This window comes from Furipterus horrens, unplaced genomic scaffold (genome assembly GCF_987537825.1).
Source record: "Furipterus horrens unplaced genomic scaffold, mFurHor1.1.pri manual_scaffold_7, whole genome shotgun sequence".
Taxonomy (NCBI): Eukaryota; Metazoa; Chordata; class Mammalia; order Chiroptera; family Furipteridae; genus Furipterus; species Furipterus horrens.
The window spans coordinates 449196-470487 of NW_028327177.1; the positions used below are offsets into that span (position 1 = coordinate 449196).

The window sequence follows — 21292 nt, forward strand, 5'->3', positions numbered from 1 at the left end:
CAAATCCCTAAGGCTCCGCCCCTTACAATGTAACAGGAGCAGGAGCTCTACCTGGGATGTGGAGACAAACAAACACAGGAGCCTGTCAAGATGAGGAGACAGAGAAGTATGGCCTAAAAGAGGGAACGGATCAAGGTTCCAGGGGGAGAACTAAGCGACGAGGAGATAGCCAACCTCACAGATGCAGAGTTCAAAACACAGTGATAAAGATGCTCACAGGCTTGAGAGATATGCTTGAGTACGGCAAACACATAAGGGAAGAAGTGAAGGCTGTGCTAAGTGAAATGAAGGAAAATCCACACAAAACCAATGGTGAAGGAAGGAAACCAGGGTTCAAATCAATGATTTGGAACATAAGGCAGAAAAAAACAGTCAACCAGTACAGAATGAGGAAGCAAGAATTGAAAAAAATGAGGCAAGGCTTAGAAACCTCTGGGACAACTTTAAACATGCCCACATCCAAACCAAAGGGGTGCCAGAAGGAGAAGAGGAAGAGCAAGAAATTGAAAAGTTATGTTAGAAAATAATGAAGGAAAACTTCCCTAATTTGAAGGAAAAAGACATACAAGTCCAGGAAGCACAGAGGGTCCCAAACAAGCTAGACCCAAAGGGGACCACACCAAGACACATCATCATTAAAATGCCAAAGGTGAAAGATAAAGAGAGAATCTTAAAAGCAGCAAGAGAAAAGCAGAGAGTTACCTACAAAGGGGTGCCTGTAAGACTATCAGCTGATTTCTCAAAAGAAACTTTGCAGACTAGAAGGGACTGGCAAAAAGTATTCAAAGTGATGAAAAGCAAGGCCCTACAACCAAGATGACTCTATCCAGCAAAGCTATCATTTAGAATGGAAGGGCAGATGAAGTGCTTCCCAGACAAGGTAAAGCTAAAGGAGTTCATCATTACCAAGCCCTTATTATATGAAATGTCAAAGGGATTTACTTAAGAAGAAGATCAAAATTATGCACACTAAAGTGACAACAAACTCACAACTATCAACAACTGAATCTAAAAAATAAAAACAAAATCCAACTAAGCAAACCAGAACATGAACAGAATCATAGGTGTGGGGATCACTTGCAGGGTTATCAGCTGGGAGGGGAGAGGGGGAGAAATGGGGAAACGGTGCAGGGACTAAGAAGCATAATTGGTTGGTACAGAATAGACAGGGGGAAGTTAAGAATAATATAGGAAAGGGTGAAGCCAAAGAACTTATATCCACGACCCATGGACATGAACTAAGGGGGGTGGCATTGCTAGAGGGAAGGGGGTACTGGGCAGAGGGGAGCAAAGGGGAAAAAACATTGGAACTACTGGAACAACATAACCAGTACAATATATTTTAAAAAAACCCTCAGGTGAGGGTAAAAAAAAACAAAAACAATACAATATTCCAAAAGCCCCAAGTGCTAACAAGGACATGGAGCAACAGGCGCCGTCATACATGCTGTGGGCGTGCAAAACGGTGCAGCTACGTACTCTGGAAAATGGTTTACAAGCTTTGCATCCATCAGAGCAACCTCACACCTGGGCACCTGCCCAGGCTGTACCAACCGATGGTGCTCTCGCAAAACCTGTACCCAGTGGTCGTGGCAGCTTCCTTCATAACTGTCAGACCTGCAAGCTAACCCTTCTGCTGGCGAGCGGACAAACACACACACGACTGAATACGACTCCCCAGGAAAAAATGAGCAAAGGATGGGCCCACGTGATAATGCAGAGGACCTCAAACGCAGGACACATGAGAAAGAAGTCAGACTCGAAGGGCTCCAAACTGCATGATCCCATTTAGGTGATGCTCTGGAAAAGGTGACCCTTGGGGAAAGAACACAGGTAACAGTGGCCAGGCCACATGGAGGCAAAGGGAATCACGTCCTGACCGGCGGCTGTGGGGCTATGAACTTGAGGTGCCTTTGGCTGTGTGTGGGTGGCACTGCATGACCCTGACTTGAAAAGACTGCTGGGGGGGGGGGGGGGCGGGGAGTACAGAGGCAACAGCAAGGGCCCCTGTGCCGGGTCGCTGAACCCTCGGGGCTCCCTGGCGCCTGCGCAGCGACGGGGCCTCTGCCACCAGCCGTTGGGCCCACCCAAGGCAACCCTGTCTCAGCATCACAGGTCGATCTGGTCTATTTTCAAACATTTGGTCACGGGCATTTTGAAGCACAGGCAAGCGTAGAAAGGCCAACACGGTGACACAGTGAGTGGTCAGCCGCACGTCTGCTCGGCTGCCACCTGCAGGCAGCGGGCCGAGCGAGCAGCAGGCTGCCGCTTCCACAGCCATTCCAGACTCCCCCCTTTCCTCCCGTTCACAAAGTCGGCAAGGAGCCACGGGACTCACAGTAGCAGCCTCCTGACCAAAGAGAACAACAAGCGTATTTCCCACCACGAGCGTCCCGACCCTCCCCAGGCGTGCCCGTCGGCCCTGGCAGGGCCCACGAAGGAGCACCCTGCCGGCTGGCTCACGAGGCGCCCGCGCAATTGGGGACCCACTCGCAGCCCCTACCAGCTCTGGCTGAGTCTGTGTTTCAGCAACGAGGCCACCGTCCCGTTCAGGGTCACATGAGTTCCCCGCCAGGCTCGCCTGGTCCTGAGCTGGGCGGATGGGCCGGCTCTGCGCGCCCAAAGAGACCAGGCCGAGCCGAATGGCGACCGAGGCCGCCACAGGCTGTCACCCCGACCCCCCGTACTGCCTGTCTGTTCCACCAGGGTCTGCCTTGTTCTTCCTCAAGAGGAAAGAGGGATTTTCTTAGTAGCTTTTTCGACAGGAAAGCCCCAGAGAGAGCCCGGTGCCAGTTCTGCCTCTCCCTTCCGATTCCCGGAGCTGAGGACGTGACCCCTGCGGTGCAGAGGCCCCGACAGGACACTAGAGGGAGCTGCTGGGCACACAGCCCGGCCGCCCCCTCCCCGCGCCCCCCCGCACAGCCCTGGTCCCCGCCCGGCGGGGGCGGCGCCCTTACCTCGGCGTCGGCGGGCAGCGCGCACTGCTGCACGAGGTACTCCAGCATCGCCTCGCCGCCCGGCTGCTCCAGGTAGCCGTGGTGGGCCATGGCGCTGATCACCTGCACCGCCGCCCGCTTCACCTGCACGGAGGGGCAGTCCCAGCCAGTCCGGCGCGGACACGCGCCCCTCGCCCTCGCCTCTGCCTGCAGCTGCGCCTTCCCCACACCTGACGTCTCCCATCCAGGAGCGGTGCCCCAACCTGCCTTGCCCTCCAGGGCCAGGTGGCTCCACGGGCAGCTGTCACCCAGACTGCCCCGGGGATCCTGAGCCTGGCATACTGCGCCCCTCCCCCCCGCCCCAGGGAACAGCAGCCTCCTCCCAGGCCACGCCTGTCAGCTTGGCCTCCGGGGGCTGGCGACAGTCTGCCCAATAAGGACATTGGGCGCAGGCCAGGGGTTTCCCAGGGTAGCAGCCCCGTGTGCTGTCACGCTGCTGCCCGCGACTCCATGGGGAGAGGACGGCTGGGGCCCCCCCATCGCTGCCTCCCGGGCCTGCTCCACGACACGAGCCTCAGTCAGGGCTGAGGCTGCTCACTGTAACGAGCCAGAGCCAGTGGGGGGCGGGGGCCACGGCTCTCGTGGGCTCCGCAGTCCTCCTAGGGACTTCTTGAACCTGAGGTGGTGCTGGGACAGTGCCTAACATCACACCTGGGGATCTGAGTCAGGAGCAAGACGTGGGGCTCCCGCCCGCAGCCCTGCATGGCGGAGGGCCGGCCGCCCCGTCCAGGCCAGGTCAGACCCAGCCGGGCCGCACCCTCTGCGTGGTGGAGGGCCCTGAACTGACCTTGCTGCTGGTGTCCAGGAGAGGAAGCCTCATGGAGGACAGGATGAAGGGCTTCTTTACTTCCATCTGAGCAGCTGCAGGAGACGATCGGGTGGCTCAGCCTCCCCATGGAGACCAAGGCCGCCGGCCTGTCTCCCAGCAAGAGACCCAAGGTCCCATCCCCGGGGTCTGGCCTCAGTGTGGCCTTCTGTGTGTGGGTGGGGGGAGCACATAAGCAAAGCCCACCACGTCTCTCCAGGGGATAAATCACTTTTTACCCCAAACAACATTTTACCCCATTAGAAAGCTAGAAGGTTGGCGGTTTAAGGCAGCAAGATGGTCAAGAAAATGTGAACCAACAGTTTTACATTTTATAACCAGCGAGACAGGCCATCAAGTGTAACCCAGAGAAACGATTCTCAATAAGCAGAAATCAGGACTGCGTTCCCACCAGCCTCCTTGGAGCCCGCGGACCGAGCTCCCACATCTAGGATGGGAGACACACTCGTTCAGATGACATGCGCACCCTCTGTCCCTCGTAGCAGCCAAGGTGCCCGCTAGCGACGTGCAGATAAAGACACTATGGTACACGTCTATAATAGTATGTCAGTCGTCCATAAAAAAAGAATGAAATCTTACCACTTGCGACAACATGGATGGACCTAGAGGGTATTATTCTAAGCGAAGTAAGTCAGAGAAAGACACATACCAGACAATTTCAGTCACGTGTGGAATCTAAAGAACAAAGTAAATGAACGAACCAACAAAACAAAAAAGAAACAGACCCATAGATACAGAGAACAAGCTGATGGTTGCCAGAGGACTTGGGGGAAAGGAATAAAAACAAAACAAAACAACAAAAAAAAAAACCCTCCAAGTCATTTTAAGTAAAAAAAAAAAAGAGTGCTCACGAAGCTTTCTTCTTAATTGCCAAACACTGGGAACAACTTAAGCCGTCTATTACCAGGAGGAAGGGTTTCCATTCACAGCCTATCCTAAAACACAACTCACAGCGACACAGGAGGAACAGGACACACGGACACACGCACAGGCAGGATGCTCAGAGACACGCGGCGCAGTGAAAGCAGACAGGTGAGAGACTACCTGACTTAGTGAGTCCGTTCACACACAGGCAGGATTAATTTCCGTGACAGGAGTCATAAACGCGGTCACCGCTTAGGGCAGGGTGGCTACCGTCTGCAGAGGAGCCAGGGACACCACCCTTTGATTTGCGCGATGGTCACGTGGGTGAACAATGTGCAAATGTCGCCAGGTTATACCTGAGATTTGTTCATGTCACTGAATGTAACTTATTCTCAAAATCAGAAAATGAAATTCTAAAGGAAAAAAATACATGACTGGAGACCAAAAACTTTAAGAGATTTGATTTTAAAAATATAGAAAGTGGACAAAGATGATAAAAAGCACATATAACAGGGAGTTCCAGATGAGAATTTTGAAATAGTGGAACACTGAAATACTGCATGCATTTTCAAATTCCTGAGATAAAGGAAGATTTAAAACTACATATTGCAAGGGCATTGTACGTTCCTGGGAGACGATGTCACCCCAGAAGAGCCAGCACAGTCACTGGATTTAGAATAATAAAATGCAAACCCTCTTGGCCCCCACACAAAAAAAGACCAAGTCACGCACACAGCAAGTCAGACTCCTCGGCGACCATCAGTGATGCCAGAGGACCACGCAGGTGAGCATCTTGCCTGAGCGACCTGGAGGAGGCCAGCCATGGCCCAGCTTTAATCATATGACATGGTCCTCATTCAAAGTTTGAGGACTTCTAAAACCAGCAGGGCCCTGGCTCACCCCAAGATGGGTGGCATCGCGGTCCACCACTGTGCTCACGTGAGGCCTCGGGCGCTCCTGAACCCCACCGGGCCCTCCCACAGGCACCCAGAAGGGCTCCGGGAGCACAGACACAGGGGTAGTGGCTGCAGCCCAGCAGCGTGTGGGACATGGAGAAAGGGATGGGGGTCCTGATGCAGGCGCCCTCTGGGGAGGGAGCCCTGTCACCCACCCACTTGTACACCTTAGAGTTTCACAAGGTTATATGTTGACTGGATCCCAATAAGGTGGAAGAAAAATAATAAAATCTAGTAGCCATCAAGGAAAAAATTTTAAGGACTCCTGACAGATCTACAAGGCACTAAAGAATTTTCATTGTAAGTCAAGAGCAATAGTTTTTAATTTTACAGACACCACACACACTCACCCAGTGGTGTGAAATGCCAGACGGTCCAGTGTGGCGAGGACACGCTGCCGGGGGTGCGGCGAGCAGCAGAGCTGGAGAGGCAACAGGTTCGCCCCTCACAGCTGCACACGTGGACCCCCGGCCCAAGGCCGCTGCTTCGTGTAGCCCGCGTGCACAGGAGGGGCCCAGTCGCAGGGCACCGAACAGCAAAGTCGGACCCCGCCCATTGCCCACACCCGCAGGAGGGACAGAGGGGCGGGCTCACGTGCTGGGACCCCCGGAGGGGGGGGGGGATGAACGCACAGAGTGGGGAGGGGGAGAGAAGCCAGACACACGCTTCACTCTCAGATCTGTTCACACAGGGCTCACGTGGGGACCAGTCTCTGAGCTGCACAGTGAGCACAGAGTGCGTTTCTGCGTCATACTCCAAATTAAAATCATGAAACATGACAGCCACATGTGCGGGGACCCCGCGCCTAAGGTGCGCTAGACTGTGAAAAGCAGGTTTTGGTTATGAAAAAAATCTCTCTCCAGATACTGACAAACACGTGTGCAAATGCAGAGAAGGACCCAGGCGGAAACGAAACAGGTGCACACGAGACGACTTCCGAAACATCACCACAAAGGCAGAGTTAACCAAGGAAAAGCCAGGGTGCCAGGCACCCCAACTGAGGAGCTTCTGAGTGGACCTCAGCACCCCTCCCCAAGTGAACCGAGACCAGCGAGGACACCAGGACAGCTCCACCTCAAACGCTGCCGGCGGCGGCCGTGTCCCCACACCTCCCTCGGCCTCGGTTTCCTCCTCACTGGGGTCTGGGCAGCTTTATCCAGGAGCCAGTGTGCTGCAGGCTGCAGCCTGTCAGGCTGCCACTGTCCCCGGTCCCTGCCCCTTCCCAAGCTGCCCCCATCCAGGTGCTGTTTGTAATCCACTGATGACCCCTGAACCACACTTGCCCCCTCAAGGGCCAACAAGAAAACGCTGCGGGGGCAGGGCCACCTCTCTGCTCGCCTGGGCCACCTGCTATTGGTCAAGCCCCGCCCAGCCTGCGGGGTGCAGACCTCGAGTGGCCCCTGCACCGAGCCGCGTGGCCAGGCGGGAACAAGGCTCACAGAGAACACAAACTTGGTGTGAAGCAGGCCCCAGCTCTGCTGAGCACATGAGCCGTAAAATCGGGAAACCTGGAACCTTCCATCCCACTTGGAAGCAGTCGTCAGACACATGCAAACTGAGGGGCATTCCACAGCACGCTGGCCCCAGCTCTCCCAACAGGTCCCATCTAAGAGATAGCTAACCAGCATGTGACCCACTCTGAGGGGCAGCTGTCAGACAAGGCCCGTCTGGTCTGCGCGGCTCTGGGCCACCCATCCACGGGCACGTGGCCAATGCCCGGCTGGGGTCAGAAGTGCAGCGCCTGGCATCTGCAGCTGGTGTCAGAGCCAAACTTTTAAAAAAGTTTGCAATTTTGCAAAATAGAGGATTGGGAAACATTTCTAGAGCATTCAAAGCAAGAGGCTCCCTCTCACCTAGCAGCGTCTCAGGCACTGCCCTGCACACTCACCGGCGGAGTTGATGATGTGCCGCAGGACTTGCAGGCTGCCCACGCGGGTCCTCTCGTTGCTGGTGTCCAGCTTGGGCAGCAGGAAGGCCAGCAGGCGCTCAGGCGAGAAGCACGCTGCGGGGGAGCACGCAGACAGCAGGGATCGGCCCCTGCTCCGCGCTGCCTGCACCCCCAAGCCCGGCCAGCAGGGGCGCGCTTGAGACCAAGGCCCACGGAGCCGCAGCAGGGCCCAGGCCTCGGCGGACCCTCACTGAAGCTGCCACCGTGCCTGCTCCCCCGCCGAGGGTCTCGGGCCAGGTCACCACTCACCCAGCACAGTGAAGCAGCGCAGCACCTCCTTCCGGTTGCTCGTCACTATGGGGCTGGACGACTCCACAGGCACGCAGATCTGCTCCAGGGGACAGGGGACAGAGGTGACGGGGTTGGCACTGCTGCCCTGCGGCCCCAATGGGCGCAAGGGCAGGCTAAGCGCTCATGACAAGTGCCAGGCACATCCACTCCTGAGGGACCCTGGTCTGCTACCCAAACCGGCCAGCTGCAGCCAGGTGCAGGTCAGGGACCAGCCCCACCTGCCGAAGCAGAAGCTCACCCTGCGACCGGACAGGCAGCGGATGGGGCGGGGCGGGGCGGGGCGGGGCGGGGAGGCCCTCGGGCTGGGCGTACGGCTGGGCTGTCTCAAGGGGAAGGAGTTCGGCTGCTTCAATAGAGCCCATCTTGTGAGGCAGAGGTGACCCTCAGTGCAGGGAAACCCCGGACCCACAGGCCCTGCCCAGCCTGCGCTCAGCCAGTCTTCAGAGCTGGGGTAGCAGCTGGGGGCCGGCGCTGACCCAGGGCTCCGCTCCAGGTTCCCGTTGTAGAGACCGGACCTGGTCACACAAGGCACCTCTTCTGCCTGCTCTCTCGTTGATCGCTCACTTCGGGGGTCAGAGCCAAGTCCTGAGGACCCCTCAAGCTGCTCTATGGAGAGCCATGCAGCCAGGAGCCACGGCTTCCACCTGCAGCCACGTGGGGGCGCCACCGCGCAAGCACAGCCTCCAGCCCAGCAGTGGCTGCGACCGCAGGGACCGGCCAGAGCCACCAGCGAGCTGCGCCTGGGCGCCTGGCCACAGGGATCGGGAGAGGCATCGTTTCTGGTTCAGGAGCGAAGTTTTGCATCACTGGTTATAGCAGTGACCAACGCAAATGGGCCGTCAGGTGGAGGAAAGGCAACCCCGGATTCTCGCTCACCCTTCCCTAAAGTAAGTTCCAGTGGATTCAACATTACAAGTGCAGGGAAACGGGACAATGTGACAAGCAAGTGCGGGATCAAAGGGACTCTCTAAGCATAAGGAAAGCTGGGCTGTAACACAGAAGACAGATAAAGGGTGATGTTGCGTAGCAGAAAAAGGATCATAAACAGAGCCCAAAAGTAAAAGACTTTTTGTCCTTTCCACAGGTCACGACTGGTGTGGACAAATGCTGTTGATTTGTATGGTTCGTTCGAACACGCATGTAGCGCACGAGTGATTTCTGGATAAGTCATCGTCCACAAGTGACAGGTGCCGATCCAGGTGCTGGGACGCAGCCGTGAGAGAACAGAGCCTGACCTCATGCAGCAGTCCCTCTAGCAGGAGCAGCAGCACGCAGTCACTCGTACAGCAGACCCCTGAACAATGCGGGGCTGGGGCGCCGATCCCTGAGCTGCCCACAGCCCACACAAACTCACTACTGACAGCCCACTGTGACCGGAAGCCTCACTGGCACCACCGAGAACCGATGAAGAGCACTTTGTAAGCTGTGTGTATACTATGCTGTGTCTTTACAATAACGTGAGCTACAGAAAAAAACTACAGTTTATTGAAAAGAGTCTGCGTGGAAGTGGAGCTGGCCGTTCAAACCATATTGTTCAGGGTCAGCTGTATATTAAAAGGAGATCAGTGCCAAGGGAGAGCAGGTGGGGACCAGGACTAGAAGGCAGTGGCAAGCGACAGTCCATCCTCCCCGCCAGCCCCGCATGTCCCGTTTCTGTCTCCCTCCTTCTGCAACCAGCCCCAAGCCCATTCACGGTGATGGGGTTCTTCCCTCCTAACCCCGGAGGGACTGTCTGTGCCTGTCCCCCACTCCCATGACGCACACTGAGGGTAAGGAAACTTGATCAGGCTAGGGAAATTCCCCTCTCCTACCTGCTAAGAGTGCTAGGATAAGTGGGTGCTGAGCTTCCTCAAAAGCTTTCTCTGTGTCGACTGAGATCCAAGAACACCCCCCAATCTATTTCCGTGAGACGTAGCAGCCGCCTGCCACCGAGCTCCCATGACCTCCACACCTCTCAGCTGATCAGGACTCCCCCATGGCCCCCAGAGTGCTCCCCAGGACCTCTGCCTTCCCCCAGCTTACTTGAGCGTGCAGAGTGGCCAGAAGGGAGTCGAGCTGGACCTCCAGCGTGCGGCTGCCCACGCTCACTGCAGCCTCGAGGATCTGGCCCAGGCTCTGCTGGGCAGAGGGGCCGTCAGTGCCACTGGAAGACCCTAGCGCTCCCCCACCTCTAGAAGTCAGAGGGGAGGGGAGGGACCAGGAAAGGGGATGTGGGACGAGGTTCCTGAGCTGCTGTCTAGTACAGGCGGTGGGGAGAAATGTGACCTGTCCCCACCCACCACTGAATCTGAGCGGCTCCCAGGGCCACTCCTGCTCGCACTAGAGGCGGGCGCTCCAGACCAGAGCCTGGGCTGAGTCTCACACCTTGGACACATGCGAGGTCTCAGCGTGCTTCTTGTAGAGGCCGAGGACTCCGGGCAGGAGCTTGGGGAGCTGCTCCTCCAGCTTCTCGCTGGGCAGCAAGTGGCTCATGGGCCCCAGGGCCTCCACCACAGCGAGCCGGAGCTGCAGGGACAGCAACACAAACCACTGCGGCCAAGCTCGTGCCCCACAGGAGACAGAGTGGCAAAGAACTCGTTCCCCGAGAACCAGGGCGGATGGGAGGAAACCGGGTACCACATGGTGGGGTCCTCAGGGGCTCAGGCTTGAGCTGCCATTGGGCCTTGGCCCTCTGCCCAGGGGCACTGTGGAGCGGGGACGGGAAGTGGTGTCCACAGCAGCTGGGGCTCAGAAGCCAGCGCACCCTGTGGGGACCTGCAGGGGAGACTGCACAGGGCAAGTCTGCTCCCCGATAGGAACCCCACTTTCTGGTTGCAGGGCACTGGGACAGGACCCATGTAGGTGGACAGCTCCACCCCCTCCCCACAGAAGAGGCCTGGGTGATGGGAGGGGTCCTGAGTGGGCAGTCTCAGGGTGGGAGGGGGCAGCCAGCAAGGCAAGGTGTACCTTGGCTTCGCGGCTCTGCAACCAGTGGTGAAAGAGGGTGTCATAGGCACTGCCCATGTCGGAGGCAAAGGCATCCTTCCTGACCGTGGGGTCCGGGGCTTGGTCCAGGTTGGCCAGGTACTCGAGGGTGCTCTCGCTAAAGCGCTGCAGAGCTGCGGTGCCCGGGCAGTGAGTGGTGCGTGCCCCGTGCCGCCCCTTCCAAACCACAACCAGTCCTGGCATTGGCCCATCTGACACGCTGGGATTACACTGGGTGAGCACCGTCCCCCCAAGTTCCTGTCCTTCCCAGATCTCCAGATGGGGCCCTTCTAGGAAACAGGTCCTTTGTAGATGTAATTCATTAAAACGTGGTCACAGTGGGGTTGAGTGGGCCCTAATGCAACAAGACTGTGTCCTCCCAGGACAAGACACAGACACAGGAAGAAGAAAGTCACCCTCCCTCTCACTGTCCCACCCTCCTCCTGAGGCCTGGAGGACCCGCAACCGCCCACGAAGTCCCTGCCCTCTGAGCCCTGCCTGCCCCGGAGGCCCCGACTCACCGCAGCAGAAAACCACCCTCATGGAGTCATGCTTGGCCAGGCCCAGCATGGGCAGCATGGTGCTCAGGACGGTCGCCAGGAAGGGCACCATGCCGAACGCTGCAACGGGCACCGTCAGAGGCCCTGCGCCACCCCTGCCTCCCCCACGCCCCATGCCCACCCGCACCCTGCAGGGCCTGAGCTCCTTCCGCTCAGCGTGGGGCAGGTGGTGAAGCTGCTGAACACGAGGAACTGGCAGGGTTCAGAGGGACTGGGATGGGCCTGAAGCCAAGCCGCCACCTACCATTGGAGACAGAGAGGCTGGCCAGCGTCTGCACCACGAAGTAGTGTGGCAGGGTCCCGGGCTGGAACTTGCCTAGCAGCTCCTCCATCACCATGCCGACGAAGCGCCTTCCCACCGCCACGAGCACGCTGCTGGCAGCCTGCTGCCAGTCCCAAACCAAGTCCTGCTCCCCGAGAGAAAGGTGCTCTGACAGCCCAGCCAGGGAGAGAGCACGGGCCCTCAGCCTGCAGTCAGCCAACAGGCGAAGACGGCACAGCCCACTCTCAGTCCCCTGCTTTCAGGCTCCCCAGGGAGCACCTGTAGAGACCTTAAGCCCGGCCACCCACCCACAGAGGCCACGATGTCCACTCCACCTGCGGGGAAGAAGCACAGCCCCGGAGAACACACCCAGGTAGAGCCTGGCTTCATCCCCCAGACACCGGGGTGTGGGCACTGGCACCCCTACATTCACCAGGAGAGCTTAGGCACATTCTCCCTGCTTCAATGTCCACCTCTGAAATGACGGGGTGACCTTCCCCACCCAGAAGGGCACTCAGTGTGCAGGACTGAGGGGCCAACCCCGAGGCAGCCAGACCCACACCCACAACCGAAAGCGCTGGGGCAGGAAGGCCTGGGCAAGAGGCACCTGAGCCACGTGCCTCTGGCAGCCAGGGAGCAGCATGGCCGCACCCCACGTACCTTCGCCTTGGTCATCTCACTGGAGGCCAGGAGGATGGCGGCCCTGGCCATGTCCTTGTCCAGCTCACCAATGTGATTATTCACGACCGTCTCCATGGCCTTCAGGATCATCGTCCGGTATGGATGCGCCAGCTGAGGGGAGGAGCCATCAAGGCAGGGCCGGAGGCGGGCTGAGTGCCAGGCACCCTGCCAGGGCCTGTTGTGCCCTCTGCAGGGCTGCTCAGGACGACATCACCCCCACCTGTCCCACACAGGGGCACCTTCCCGGCCCTCGGCACCAATGGGCACACAGACACACAACCTTCAGAAGTAGTCTGTGCAGCCCAGGACGAGCGGGTGGTAGGCGCACTCTGAGTGGTGTGAGGAACCCCTGAGTGGCCCAGGGTGTGAGCCCTCCCCCTCCCGTGTCTCCATGATGTGTGCTCTCTGCACCCATTAGCCACCGATCAGCCATTGCATATCAGGTCGACTGTTGTGGGTCGCAAGGCTTACGTTCAGGTCACCCTTATTTTACTTAGCAATGGCCCCAAGCACAAGAGTAGTGATGCTGGCACTTCAGGTGTGCTGCGGAGAGGCCATAAGTGCTTCTGTTCGGTGAAAAGGTGTGTATACACAGGAAAAACAGGTCATGAGTAGGGTTCAATATCATCTAGGATTCAAGCGTCCCCTGGGGTCTTGGAATATACCCGCTGTGGATAGGGGGACCTGTGCAGCCAACAGGTAGTGCCTAGAGCCTGTCACACTCCTGACAAGGTAGCACGTCCATAGGAGGGCCATGAGGTGAGGCCCTGGCCTCCTCCCGCAGACCCTCTGGTGTTCCAGTTACTACAGTCCATGAGAAATGGCTTTCTCTCCCTTAGTGGGGACAGCGCAGCTCCTGGTAGAGGGAGAGCCGTCCAGCCTCCAGCCCGTGAGTAAAAGGGGATGGCAACCCTGGCCTCAGTTCACCAGCGACAGGGTGCTGCAGTGCTGAACACCCAGTCCCAGAAAGGCACCAACCCACAGGGCGCCAGACAAGGCGAGTCATGGGTCCTGGAAATGCCCTCTCCACCGGCAAGTGACTTCCTGCCCAGTGTCTGCTGCGCCCAGCCTCGCCCTGCAGACCCTAAAGGCTCCGCCTCCAGACCCCGCAGACCCCGCCCCAACACCTGTAGGATCCTCTCTAGACCCCGCTGCCCACAGCCCCCTGCCCGCCCCGTCCTGAGCCCCGCCCCACAACCGCAGGCCCCACCCCCCGCACAGCAGGGGCACCCCAGCCCCACACCTTCTCGTGCTGCCGCAGGTGCTCCTCGCAGGCATGGAGCATCTCCTCCGGCTGCGCCTCTCCGAGGGCACAGAGGGCGCTGCATACCTGCTCCTGCACCAGGGGGTCCTTGTCCGTGACGGCGTCCAGCAGGATGGTGGCCAGCTCTGCAGTGACAAAGTCCATGAGTGCGCTCAGGCTGGCCGAGGACCACAACCCACGCAGGAGGCCGCAGCGCACCCAAGGCCTGCCCACTGCACACACGCACTCTTCACGCAGGACTCGCTCATCGTGCTGGTCTCGGCCTCCTTTCGTCCTCTGGGAGCATGGACAGCGCCTTCTCAGACCTGGATAACCAAAGCAGACACTGAGTTCATAAGGCGCCCCCTGCCGGGCGGTCACTACGTCTGCGTACTGCGCGACCGCAGTCCTGCTGGGGGACGGTCTCCGCTACGCTTGGGCTGGGGCGGGGAGGAAAGGCGCCGACACTTCCCCAGGTCCCAGCGCTCCCCATCCCCACTCGGCACCTGTGGGCCCACAAGGGCCGGTCCTTGGGCGGGAATAGTCATGGCCTCCACCTACAGCACCTGCCTGCACGGTTTGTGCGGGGCAGACACCTGGGGGCCAAGAACAGGGCCTGAGCCCACAAGGCCAGGGTTACCCACGCTGAGAACTTGAGCCTCTGGGGGCTGAGAGAGGCTGGGGTGCAGCACAAGGGTCGGTGGGTTCACTGGCACTTGAAACTACCCACCCGAACAGCCTGCAGGATCGGAGGGTGGCAGCTTTCAAACATTGGGTGCCTCAAAGCACCACCTGTGGCCACGCAAGGGCCTCTTCACTGCACTGCACGGTCACACCCTTCTGCCTGTGTCCTTCTCCCCAAGAGGCTGAGGTCAGAGGGCCCAGGCCCTTGGGTGGCAGCCACTTGCTTCCTGACAGTCCTCTGTTCGCTGGGGAGCCTGCCACCCCTTCATTCCCTCCATGAAAGGACCAAGGTGGTACAGGAGAGAAGTCACACACACTCGGCCTGACCAGGTGGCCATGCACACACAAGAAGAGGCAAAGGGAAAAGGCATGTGACAGTGGGGAGGTGGGGAATTACAAATCAGTGAGCATCGAGTTCAGGACAGCAGACGGGTCCCACGCGTTCACCCGTCACCAAGACCTCAGCAGGGGGACAGGAGAGAGGCATGTTTTCAGAGAAGAAACCCACAAGAGACTAGAAAACAAGGCAGATAAAACTGGCAGACCAGAAACTTCTAGGAATCCCAGGCAGACAGGAAACAGATGGAAAAGACTCTGGTTTGAAGAGGGTGGCATCTGCGGGGTGTTTCCGCTTCCTTCCTGGAAAGCATCTAAAAGTAACACGGAAAACAAGAAATAAAAACATATTCCATTTGGGCCAAGTGAAGAGAAGGCAAATCCCTAAGCCCGTGGCCGTCGGGTGGGCGTGAGGAAAGAGCCCACAGGACACACCTCTCTGAGGAGGGCACCTTCATGTGGGACCCGAACCCTGAGTTCCCAGACCACCTGAACAGAGGAGGCAGACCACCTGTCCCTGGGCAGAGGCTGGCCCTGTGAAGAGCCACCGTGACCTAACGCCAGGGTCTGCGACAGAACAGACGCTACCCAACTCCAACCCCCACCCCCACGACACGGGCGCAATTGGCTGCGCGCACCCCACTCAGACAGGAGCGAACAAAAAGCAATCAGCATTAGGGGCCTCGGCTCCCCCTCATTGGGAGGAACAGACCCATTTACCCTCCCAGCCAAACAACCGAACAACCGGACAAAACAGGTGAAGCCACGGTTGTCCAGGAGACAGACGGGCACCAGGAGGGAAGGGCAGGAACCCAGAGCTCACTCCTGCGCACCTGGAGGGCACATGCAGGCTGCGCAGCAGGGCACCTGAGTTGAGGAGACGGACTGGGCGCGTCTCGGAAGACCTAGGTCCTGCTGAGAGAATCCCAGGGACCTGCGCAGGGTCCCTGGTCACTCCGCTGTTTCACTGGGCAGGGCTGGGCAGCAGGTCGTGTGCCCAAAGGTGCCCACACCCTCCTCTCCAGAGCTCGTGCCTGTTATGTGACATGGCAAAGGGGGTACAGACGGGGGTGGGGTGTTCCCCTGGATTATGTGGGTGAGACCAGCCTAATTCCACAAGTCCTCACAAGCAGACAACCTATCCCAGCTCAAGGAGGAGACATTCGGAGCCCAGGAAGGGCTCAAGCCCCCATGGCTGGCTTTGGAGATGGAGGAAGGAGGCTGTGAGCCGAGGCCCGGGGAGGCCTGTAGAAGCTGGGAACACCCCTCAACTTACAGCCAGCAAGCAGACGGGGTCTTTGGCCCTACACACAAAAAGCTTAAAGAAGCAGGAAGCAGCTGCTTCCCAGAGCCCCCAGAACAGAGCCCAGCCCTATGGCCCTCAGTCTCAGGCCAGAGACAACCAAGGCAGCCATAGAAAACTAATACAACACCATGTTTAAGAAGAAACCACCGGCCCTGGCTGGTGTGGCTCAGTGGACTGCAAACCGGAAGGTCATTGGTTCGATTCCTGGTCAGGGCACATGCCTGGGTTGCGTGCCAGGTCCTGAGATGGGGGCGTGTGAGAGGCAACCAATTGATGCTTCTTTTCCTCTCTTTCTCCCTCCCTTCCCCTCTCTCTAAAAATAAATAAGTAAAATCTTTAAAAAGAAAAAAAAAAAAAACCCCAAAGCCAGGGAAAGAGCTACCCAAATGGGTGAGCAGGAAAATACCCCTGGAGCTCCTGGCAAACCAGAGGGGGAAACACCAGAACTCCCGGAGCATCAGGAAGAGGGCACACATGGGACCTGCCTGAGTAAGGAAGTAAAATGAGCCCGAGACTAAACGCCACTCTGGCCTCAGCTAACAAAGCAAAAGCAAGGCCTGAGAGGATCAAACTGTTCCCGAGTACCTCGGCCACATCCCACCAACAAGCTCAAGAATAATAATAGGAGCACTGTAAAACAGTACTGTCTGGCATCCAATCAAAACTACCAGGCATTCAAACAAGCAAAAAATAAAATAAAATACAACCCATAGTGAGAATAAACCAAACCAACTGATGCAAACTGACCAGAAATGATGAAGAATTTATAGACAAGAACATTTAGACAGCTATTATAACTGTACTTCATATATTCAAGAAACCACAGGTGCCCTGGCCGGGTAGCTCAGTCGGTTAGTGTTGTCCTGATATGCTAAGGTTATGGGTTCGATCCACGGTCAGGGCACGTAGAAGCAGCAACCAATGAATGCATAGATAAGTGAAACAGTAAATCAATGTTTCTCTCTCCCCTCTTCCTCTCTCTCAAATAAATAAATAAATAAAATATTTTAAAAGGTTAAAAAAAAAAAAACTATATGCAAGACTGACTCAGTTAACATGAAGAGAAAAGAAAAGTGAGGCTGATACTGGTCATAGGAAAGCTGGAGTGTCTATATTAATATCAGAGAAAGTACATTTCAAAAACGTACAACCCTAAACATGTATGCACCTAATAACAGAGCTTCAAAATACACAAAGCCAAAACTAATAAAAATGCAAAGAAAATACACAAATATAAATTATAGTAGAGACTCCAAACCTCTCTCTATATATAAGGAAGAAATAATACCAACTCTACACAAATTCTTCCAGGAAAATTTAAAATAAGGAAATACTGCCTTGGCTGGTGTGGCTCAGTGGATTGAGCACCAGCCTCCAAACCAAAGGGTCACAGCACAGGTTCAATTCCCAGTCAGGGCACGTGCCTGGGTTGCTGGCCAGGTCCCCCATTTGGGAGCATGTGAGAAGCAACAGATCTATGTTTCCCTTGCACATATTTCTCTCCCTTTCTTTCTCCCTCCTTTCCCCTCTCTCTAAATAAATAAATAAATAGATAAAACCTTTTTTAAAAAATCACCATTATAAAGTGATCTTAAAAAAGAAATCAGGGAATACTTCCCAACTGATTCTATGAGGCCAGCACTAGCCTGATAACAAAGGCAGGAAAAGATAATATAGAAAACCTAAAAATTAAAACTATAGACCAATGTCCTTCATAGACACCAATGCAAAAATTCTTAACATTTTATCAAATCACGTACAGCAACATGTAAAAAAGGACACTGTCTCATGACCAACTGGGGATTACCCCATGAATACAAGGTTTAGGATTTTCAAGTACAGCCAATGTCATTCACAGCGACAGACCAAAGGAGAGAAGTCACATACAGACAGTCCCCAACTTACAATGGTCAACTTAGAATTTTTCAAGTTTACGAGGGAGCAGAAGCGATATGTACTTAGAATTTTAATTGTGACCTTCTCCCAGCACCGTCCTCGGGCCTGGAGCTGGGCAGGGGCACCAGGGAAACACTCACACTCTCAGGTGCAGCTCCCAGCACGTTTTCCAACTTCCAATCTTTTCAGCTTACGGTGGGTTTATCAGACGTAACCTCTGCTGGGAAGCTGGGGAGCATCTGCAATCATCTCAGTCAGAGCAGAAAAGTGTTTGCCACAACCTGACATCCGCTTATGATAAAAACGGTCGGTGCTCAAGGAAACCCATGGAACGCCGCCCTTAGTGGGGAAAGACTACACGCTATCCTGGAAGGCAGGGAATGAGGCAAGGGTGTCTTCGCTCCCCACTCCTAGTGACCATCACACTGGAGGGTGCAGTCGGTGCAACAAGGCAAGAAAAAGAAAGGACATTCAAGTTGAAAAATAAGCAAAACTGTTTTTAATCACAGGTGATGCAATCGTTTATGCAGAAAACCCTACAGACTCCACAATTGAGACTAGAATCAATAAGTCAAATTTGATAAACTAGATAGACAATGCACTGCAGCTGTCAAGCAGTGCTGAGAAGTAGTAAAGAAAACTTAAATAAATGGATAAACAGTGTAAAGACATCAGTTCCTCCCAAAGGGACCTACCGATTGAATACCTTCCCAACTGACATCTCAGCAGTCTCCTTGTAAACAATAACAGACCGATTCAAAAATTCACACGGAAACGCAAAGGACCTGGAATAGCCAAAACAACTCTGAAAAAACAATTAGGAGACTAACAGTAGCTGACTTACAAGGCCGACTGATTTTCAACAACAGGCCAAAGGCAAACTCAGTGTAGAAGGGGTCGATTTTCCAATAGTCAGTGCCAGACAACTGGGCGCCCACATGCACGAAAAGGGACCTTACACTACGTACCAAAAGTTAAGGTGAGTCATGACCTAAATTTTCTATGCAACCTCTGCAAAGAAATACAGCTGAGCAAGGCTGCTTGGTCAGGTCCCGCCGGCTGCCCCTGCCCTGGGCCAGGCGGTCTGCGCGCCAACACTGAACGCTCGGGGGACGGCAGCACCCTGCTCTCCGTGGCGAGCTGATGGCAAGGCGAGGAGCGCCGTCTGCATGGGGAGGGGCCGCATCGACAGGGCAGGGCCTGGAAGGACTCTGTGCCCCGACTGCCCAGCCAGCATGGCCAAGCGGCTCTGAGGGACACACTGTTAGTTAGCAGCTAGTTAGTGGTGGGGCAGGACTCAACCAGGACTGGCTGCCACCAGCTCCACCCCACAGCCAAGTAGAGGGGCAGGTCTTCCCTCCCTGCATCGCCCTCCTTCACGTGGACCCGGCATGTAGGGAGCCGTGTTTGGTAAACGCCCACCAGGCTTCGTCCTGCATATCACTGCCGCCACAGGAGGTGGCACAGGGGAACAGAGGCCCCGGGCACCACAGCGGTGAGTCTGTCTGGAGGGCCAGTTTGTGCGGGGAGACTGGGAATTCAGGCCGAGGTGCGGGTCCCGGGGATGCCCCTCCCACACAGCAAGCCCACCACTTTCCTTCATGGCACTAGAGCCTGAGAGGAGTAATCTTCCAGAGTCGCCAACAAGAACCTGGGCTGTCGCTCATGGCTCACAGGACTGAGCATTACTGCCTGACACAAGCCACATGAGCCGTGCCACGGAGTTTGTAGGCAAAGCCCCACAGCCAGGTGGCCCTCCAGCTCCCCGAGGAAAGCACACTGTTCATGGCATCCAGCAGCCAGAACCCCTGAGCAGCGGCCAGCAGTGCACAAAAGCCACAGGGCGCTCCTGGAGCCCCCACCTGCAGGAGGTCACGTGGCAGCTGGTAAAGGGGCTCAGATGCCGGGCTGCCGGTCACACAGGCAGCGACTGACCGCTCACTGGGGCCCCAGAGGACCCTGGGTCTGAGAACTAGGAGCAGACACCTGTATCCAGTCATATGGCTCAGCCGTGATGCGGGCAGCATGTGGCCCCCTGACCCACCGGTGTCCTGGGGGAGTGCGAACAGCGAGATGCGGTCTGAACAAACCGCAGCAGCCTTCTGGAGTCCAGGCAACCAACACAGCCCTGGCTGGTGTGGCTCAGCAGGTCAGGCGCCATCCCCCAAACTGAAAGGCCACCGGTTCGATACCGGGTCAGGGCACGTGCCTGGGTTGCAGGCCAGGTCCCCGGCTGGGGGCACACGAGAGGCAATGGATTGATGGTCCTCTCCCCCTTTCTCTCTCCCTTCCCCTGTCTCTATAAATAAATAAATAAAATCTTTACCAAAAAAAAAAGGTAACCGAAGACAACTGGACCTCAGGTCATTCCACTTGGACACCAAAGTGAGGGCACAGACACCTGCTCACTTGAGTCAGGACTGCTAGAAGCCTGGAAAGAAGATCCTGGGGACACAGCACCGCCAGGCCCCTGGCTGCCGGAACTGTAACCGTAGGTGCCACAGGTGACCATCACCCCACCCTGGAGAGTCTGTCCCACATGGTCCCGTGGGGCCCAGTGCCCGCTGGGCAGTTCAGCTGGACCTCTCATTGCTACGCAGACCCTTAACCCCGGCCTCTCCTGTCACCCCGCACCCAGCTCTCTGGGCCAGAAAGTAGCAGCACCCCTCCCAGCCCTCATCGACCTCTCACACCCCCAACCCTGCCCCCCCACCAGCGCCCCCTTCCACAGCGGCCCAGACTGCACCTTGCAGGCAGCCGCAGCCCAGCCCCGCTGCTCCAGCCCCGACCCCGACCCCTGGCACTTGAGCACCCTCCCCCGCCCCGCCCCCCGCCCCTCGCTGGAAAAGGGGCACCCCTGCCAGTGTGGCGGGAACTGCTGCGCCCACAGAGCCGCGTCCTAACGCTGCACTGCCGCTGAGCCGGCGCCGCGGGAAAGTCAGAACCCAAGTCCGGGCGAGGGGCCTCGGACCCCGGGGCGCACCAGGCTCCACGCAGCTGTCCCCGGGCTGGGGTCTGGGCGTCCCACGGCCCGCCACTGTGCCACCGACGCCCGCTGGCCCACGACCCTGGTGACCGCGGACCTCTGCCTCCCTCCTCTGCCCCGCCTCCCTTCATGTCCAAGGGAAAAGGGAAAGAACGCAACGGCCCTGAGCTTTAAGACTCTCTCAACGTCTCCTCTGGGGTAAGAGGAGCGCAGACCCCATGCCCGCAGGGAGGTGACAGGCGCCGGAACAGGGCGCCTCCTGCGCTCAGGCCGGGGACGCGCGGGGCACCCGCGTCCACCCTGGGAGGGGCCGGCCACCGCGCGCCGGCGAGAGGAAGCGGCGAGCGGCAGGGCTCCGAGCCCCTCTTCCGGGCTGTGACGCGGCAAACAGGCCCCGCGGGGACCTGGGCGTACCTGGGCCCCGGGCAGGAGGGCGGACTGGCGGGCCCGGCCCCGTGTCGCCGGGTCCGCTCGCCGCGCTCGCCTGGTGACC

The 21292-nt window shown here is 57.2% G+C and overlaps 1 protein-coding gene across 2 annotated transcripts in view; it reads right to left on the minus strand.

The window, feature by feature from the left end:
* MROH1 (maestro heat like repeat family member 1) overlaps positions 1–13875 on the minus strand; it is a 40013-nt gene extending 26138 nt beyond the window's left edge. For both annotated transcript variants that reach the window (XM_090283249.1, XM_090283248.1), the window contains exons 1-12: positions 13839–13875; positions 13592–13737; positions 12328–12459; positions 11650–11812; positions 11367–11465; positions 10828–10979; positions 10246–10386; positions 9904–9996; positions 7840–7918; positions 7531–7644; positions 3784–3857; positions 2958–3080 (exon numbers count right to left, since the gene is read on the minus strand). In XM_090283249.1, the coding sequence (XP_090139375.1) occupies positions 2958–3080; positions 3784–3857; positions 7531–7644; positions 7840–7918; positions 9904–9996; positions 10246–10386; positions 10828–10979; positions 11367–11465; positions 11650–11812; positions 12328–12459; positions 13592–13737; positions 13839–13860 (1338 nt within the window). In that variant the 5' untranslated portion in view covers positions 13861–13875. The remainder of the gene's footprint in view (positions 1–2957; positions 3081–3783; positions 3858–7530; positions 7645–7839; positions 7919–9903; positions 9997–10245; positions 10387–10827; positions 10980–11366; positions 11466–11649; positions 11813–12327; positions 12460–13591; positions 13738–13838) is intronic.
* Between the last annotated feature and the right edge of the window lie 7417 nt (positions 13876–21292).